The sequence below is a fragment of the Physcomitrium patens genome, chromosome 14 (genome assembly GCF_059467195.1).
Source record: "Physcomitrium patens ecotype Gransden chromosome 14, ASM5946719v1, whole genome shotgun sequence".
Classification (NCBI taxonomy): domain Eukaryota; kingdom Viridiplantae; phylum Streptophyta; class Bryopsida; order Funariales; family Funariaceae; genus Physcomitrium; species Physcomitrium patens.
The window spans coordinates 14,169,096-14,175,074 of record NC_143423.1 but is presented as its reverse complement, the minus strand read 5'-3'; the positions used below and the strand labels follow the sequence as shown (position 1 = coordinate 14,175,074).

Sequence of the window (5,979 nt, the reverse complement as noted above, 5' to 3'; positions counted from 1 at the left end):
TCGTCGATGCGGTCTCAGAAACTCCTGTGGTTATGAGACAACATCGTGCGGTATATGCGGGGATGTTTCTGCGGCACTGGAGTGGCGAGAGAGGGATCGTTTCAGCCAGCGTTGTACTGTCTAAATTTGGCTTCAGAGAGTCCGTGTTGTTGAAGGTTTGGGTGTCAGAGCTGTTGGTAGCGATGGAGGGCCCCGGGGGCTGAAATCGTGGGCAAGTGCACAGGACACAGAGAGACGGAGAGAGGGAGAGGATTGAGAGGACGCGGTGAAAGAAATGAGAATAATCGTGATCTCAATGGTATTAATCGACGTAAAAAACAGGAAGAACAAGGAAAAAAACAATAAAAAAATGATCTGCCTCAGTGTATCTGCAGTGCGCGTCGTATCGTCGCAAGAGACCTGCAGCACTTCTAGTCTGGTACAGGTTGTGCTCGGTCATGACTCATGAGGCCAAGAGCACCCGAGGAGGCCGCGGTTATTTTATTTGCCTGTGCCTGTATCCTTTTGACCTTGTAATAAAAAAGGTAAATGCATTTGGATCGGTGCTTGCAGTAGTCGGAGACCCAAGCTCTTGCGATAGTCATAAAGGGCGAGATGCGCCTCGCTCTAATTTGTAGTTCTTTGGTGTAGAATCGAGCTTCAGTCCTAGCAGGGCTCGAGAGGTACACACATGCACGCCCTTGGTGCAGAGTCCAGGCCAGACGTCTACAAGAGACAACGGGAAGCCAGAGTGCGAGGTTGAATGGGTTGGGTATGATCGCAGGGCCCAATGCACTTGCAAGATCAGCACTAGTGAAAATCCTCAGTGACGCTGCGGACAGATCCGAAAACATGGCCGTCGCCAGCCTGGGCCCATACGTTGGACAGAACTTGAATATGCTTCTGCAGCACAAAGATCAACACGCCGACACTCTCATAGCCATGCTTGGATCTCGCTCTCCTCAGATGTCCTTGCAACAAGGTGTGCAATCGATCGTGGCATGCTCTCTCTCTCAATTAGGCTTCCACTTGGTGTCGTCAATTGTCTCTGCAGCATAGGGCAGGCTGGTCAGTGAATAAATTATCTGGTATCTTGCAATGCAGGTTGCCCTCCCTTCTTGGATTGCCCTAACGGAAACTCCAAAGAGGTGAGGGTTCATGAAATCGGTAAATCTGTAGAGAGGGCTGCAGATGGATCAAGGGAGGTAGAAGTATCTCTTGTTGTTTGATTGTTTTGTATGCTTGGAGAGTGCTGTCCGGAGGGTTTGAGTAATTGGATTGTTTTGCAATTTTACAGTGCCGAGGTCTCTTGAAGACCTGGAGGATATGAACGCGGGGTGCGTACTAAAACGCCCTTATTACACCGCGTATGAGAATCCCTCGTCATTGGAGACCGATTATGCTGACGACGGATGCGACGAGTTTTCTCATCGCGTGGAAAAGAAGCGGCGTCTCTCATTCGATCAGGTGCGATCACTCGAGCGGAATTTCGAAGTGGAAAACAAGCTTGAGCCCGAGAGGAAAATGCAGCTTGCCAAGGAGCTAGGACTGCAACCCCGTCAAGTGGCGGTGTGGTTTCAGAACAGGCGCGCGCGCTGGAAAATCAAACAGCTGGAGTGCGACTATGACGCTCTCACACAAGACTACAATCGCTTGAAGAACGATTTCGATGCAGCCCTTCGCGATAAGAAAAAATTGAAAAACGAGGTATGATCTCTACCCCTAACATCCCTAAAATCAGTGATCCCCACAAATGATTCCAACACCTGTGTTCACCGTAATGGAGCTTAGTTCCACGCGGTGTCAAAGACGAAAAAGTCGCACCAGACAACAGTGTCGGTACTCAATTTCCGCGTCAGGCCCCCAGAATCGCACTGTTGTTTGCCGCTCAATCGAATTTAAACCTCTCTGTTCCTTTCTGATCAGGTAAATCGCCTCAAGGGAATCGCTCCAGAGGTCCCAAAAAACGTTGACGCTCCCAAACTCAAGCATTTCAAGGGTCAGCCAGTTTCTCCCGCGCATTCTGAGAAATCCGACATTGTGTCATCGAAAACCCACCCGACTCCCACAATCGACGTGCTTCCCATAGCAGACCAGGAGTCTACCGAGCACAGATTCAAGCGGACAATGAGCTACGACAGCAACTCCAGCGATGTCATGGACGCCGAAAGCCCCCGCACTGCCGACAGCAGCAATCCAAGCACGCTAGTCGACGCTTCATGGGCCCAGTATCATAATCCCCAGTTCCCTCCCGAAAACTATGTGGGGCCGATTTCCAACCTGCATCTCGCCGACGGGGACATGGTCTCGCCCCAAGTGAAGCTGGAGGAGATGGCCGGGTTCCCGACGGACCAGGCCTTCTTGCTGTCGCAGCTGGAGAATCAGACTATTCTTCCCAATTGGTGGGATTGGGCTTGAATAGTTACACCAGCAGCATGGATCTGTACATAACAATCGCCATCGGTGCGTTTTCTTGGAGTTCTAAGGGTTTCGTGGCAAATTTTTTCCGAACTCCCGGTCGCAAGCTGTACCATATGGATGAATCGACTTCACTTGACAAGTGTAATCGTATGTTCCCCAGCGCTTCACCAACGAATGACTGGATGCACAAGATGGCGAAAGACAAACCCAACCGACTAGACGCTTGTTGATCCCCGCTATTGATCATTGTGTTGCAACTGCCGCGTCTCCATCATTTTGTTGGATACTTTGTAATTTTACAAGCTAACTCAGAAACTGTATGAAGTAATATGGATCATAGACCACTTCCCTCTGTGAGTAGATAGAATTAGGTCACATAATCCTCTAGATCATCAAGGTCGGAGGAGAGATCATAAGCAGTGTCATCAGAAACAAACATAACATGAAAGTTGGAGAGTAATCAGCCCACTTTCGACAGAGGTTTACAGTTGACCTCTCCCATTTACGTCGGTGCTTCCTCGAGCACCGTTGTCGGCCATAATTTGTAAACAAATCAAATAAGAATCGGTGGTCCCTCCGGGTTGTAGACGAACAAGACTAGATCTCGTTCTATTATCGTCACTTTCACGCTACTTCTGTGCCATGCCCTTTCAAATCACTTGGAATAAAGCGGCTTTCACTTGTGCAACAAGTCTGTCCTCTCCCATCGCTGTCTTCTTCAAGCGGCCGGTGATTCTGAATACTTCCATGTGACTTGGGGCCTGGGTAAGTTATTGCACAAGCGCATGCAAATCTGTGTGACACGAAGAGTCGGCTGAAATTTTTCACTTTGCTAGCTGAAAGAGGCAGTTGTGTTCGCAGCATGACCTCCATCCGAAGACTTGCGAACAGTTTTTCAAGAGTGTACAGTTTCTACTCCTTTCTGAGATTCACCGCGCCGAGTTAAGTAAACTCATTTGAGTTGCGTGCATTGTTAGTTTAGAGAGCTTACTGGCAAATCATCTAGATACACCACTCAATGTGATGTGATGGTCGATACAACAGCTTCAACAGTCTTCATCGCTTTACAACTTCAGTTGGTAGCGTCTTCACTGAGTCAACTCTGGATAGATGTTGCCTCTTCAAAAGATAAAAAATATCTTTAATGTTAACAAGTCATTGCTTTGAATACAAGGGTTCCACTATTTTTGAGAATGTTGTCTTGTTAGGCACCAGTGGTGGTATACAAAGGGGAAAGCCTGAGCCATCGTGATTCCTGTGCCGTCCAATACGACGCGGAGGAATGGTCATGACCTGGCGACACGCGAAAGGACGGATTCCCGATAGTGGCGGACTCTACGCTCAACACATACGATGAAGTTGTAGAGATACGAAGGTGGTACACATACGTAAATCATCCATACAACCAAGAGTACGTAGGACGGAGTGGAGAGATTGCACCCCAATACCTGCCCCACCCTTGTGGCTAGCGGTGTTTTATATTAATAAAATCGAGAGAGGATTGTCCTCGAAGGTCCTACAATACAGGCTCTGCTGTATTCTCATTGGGTGGTACAGGATTTGTGACAAGCCAATTCTTTATCTCTACAAGTGGGCGTCGATCCATAACTCCAACAGATGTGAATGTGATATTGTCAAGCTCCTACCCAACAATGTAATGAATGAAATACGAATCGATGAGTAGATGAAGATGTATGTACACAGAAATGGGGTTTACAGACTTGAGGGTATTACTTCTCGTTGGTACATCAACCACCCCAAATTCCCTTCAGGTACCCATACAAATAGCTCCCACTAAAAGCATGGTACCAGGCCTGGCGCAGCAGGGTGTAAAAAGGGACTTATTATTATTCGTTCACCCCTCCCTTCAATCTTTAGACCCAATTGTCAATTCTCACTCTCCCTTCGTTAAGGTTTGCAACATGGTTGATGGGGCCTTGTAGGAAGTTACTATTACATTAATATTGAGGGGATTCAGTCTTAATGTTTTTGGGTAACCAAATATCATGTATTTTTGGTTTTTGGGAATCCAAATATCATAGATCACTCAAATATCACCATTCAAACAGTATTGCCACCAAGTTTCGAATTATCACTTGATATTTTGGTGATTTTTGGAGTATTAAGTAATATTTCGAAATATCACTTGATACTTTGAGATGTCATCATGGGTGAAGTATCACCCAAAAACCTTAAGTCTGAATCCCCTTGTTAGAAGTAAATAGGAGCAATGACCACATGAAAACTTGAATAGGAAGGAGTCTATACGGGAGCAGTGTACAAGATGAAACCAGAGTGAATTTGTCTTCTGATTCCGTGAGGATACTGTACGTGTACAACTCGCACATTAACGCGTTCACACAGCGGGAGGGGCTGCAATCCGACAGAGCTTATGAAGGTTGTACCCCCGGGGCAAGGGCAGCAATCCGGGCAGAGCCCTGCGAAAAGCGGCAACAGGGTGGGAAGGGCTGCGTCGATAGAACTTTCTCATTCTCACGATGCCGTCGGATGGCAAAAGCAGCTCCGCTGGCGGCCCCCACGGAAGTAGGGCCCACGACCTCTCTAAAATGTGGAACGGACTGGGCCTGCCGGTCACCCTGGCTTCCTCTGCAAAGGTGAACGAACAACCGAGCGAACGAACGAATGAATGAGGTGAGTAGTGGATGAATCTAGATGTGGATGTATGGATGCAGATGTTGATGTTGATGGATGAATGGTAAGTTCGTTGAGCGGATGAAATGGACAGATGGGTTTTGTTCATTGCATTTAGTTCAAATATATTAGAACAAATTATTTCAGATTTTCTTAATAATACACTACATGACATTTACTAGAAAAAGTATGTTAGCTAGCTAAATTTTAAAGTTTTGATTTAATCCAATCTCTCAAACAAAATCAAGTGAATTCTATCTATAATCAATTTAATCCCTCACTTATAATAAAATTATCTACAACTAAAAATAAAAATAAAAAACTTTTTTTTATCCTTCATGGTCATAAAAGTTATAAAAGTCTTAAAACTTTTATAACTTCAAGTATTTTTAATTTTGTCAATGCCTTTTTTGTACTTTCATATTTTAAATTTAGCAATAGCCATTAAAAGATATTGCTAAATCACAAATTTTTTTATAACTACATGAAAGATTATAGATTTTTCTTCTTTTCAATTTTTTTATTATTTTTTTTATTTTTTAAATTATTATTTTATAGATTTAATTTTTTTTTTCTAACTTTAAAAAAATAAATAAAAATAGAAATTTTTATTGCATAAATACATAAACAAAAGGGTTCATGATTGTAAGTCACTAACTTTATTTACCACCACATCAAGCATTTTAAGTGATTAAATATATAATTGTAAAAATATAAACTTTTATTCAATAACTATTTTACTTTAAGTGATTCTTTTTATTACTAATTATTATAAATAATATAATAAAATATAATAAAATATACATATATTTGAAAGTTTAATGGTAATCAATTTAAGTTTTCTTTTGAATTCATTGACCAAATATAACTTGTTATTAGGTTCCAACCATAAAATTATCCAATATGTTAAGTCAAGTTTACTTAAAT

At 43.6% G+C, this 5,979-nt stretch overlaps 1 protein-coding gene across 1 annotated transcript; it reads left to right on the top strand.

Moving 5' to 3' along the window:
- The first annotated feature begins 280 nt into the window (after positions 1 to 280).
- Positions 281 to 3,091, top strand: LOC112291090 (uncharacterized). Its single transcript, XM_024538072.3, has 3 exons — positions 281 to 961; positions 1,277 to 1,686; positions 1,906 to 3,091. Exons 1-3 carry the CDS (start codon positions 754 to 756, stop codon positions 2,395 to 2,397), a joined length of 1,110 nt encoding a protein of 369 aa, XP_024393840.1. The 5' UTR covers positions 281 to 753; the 3' UTR covers positions 2,398 to 3,091.
- Positions 3,092 to 5,979: the final 2,888 nt, after the last annotated feature.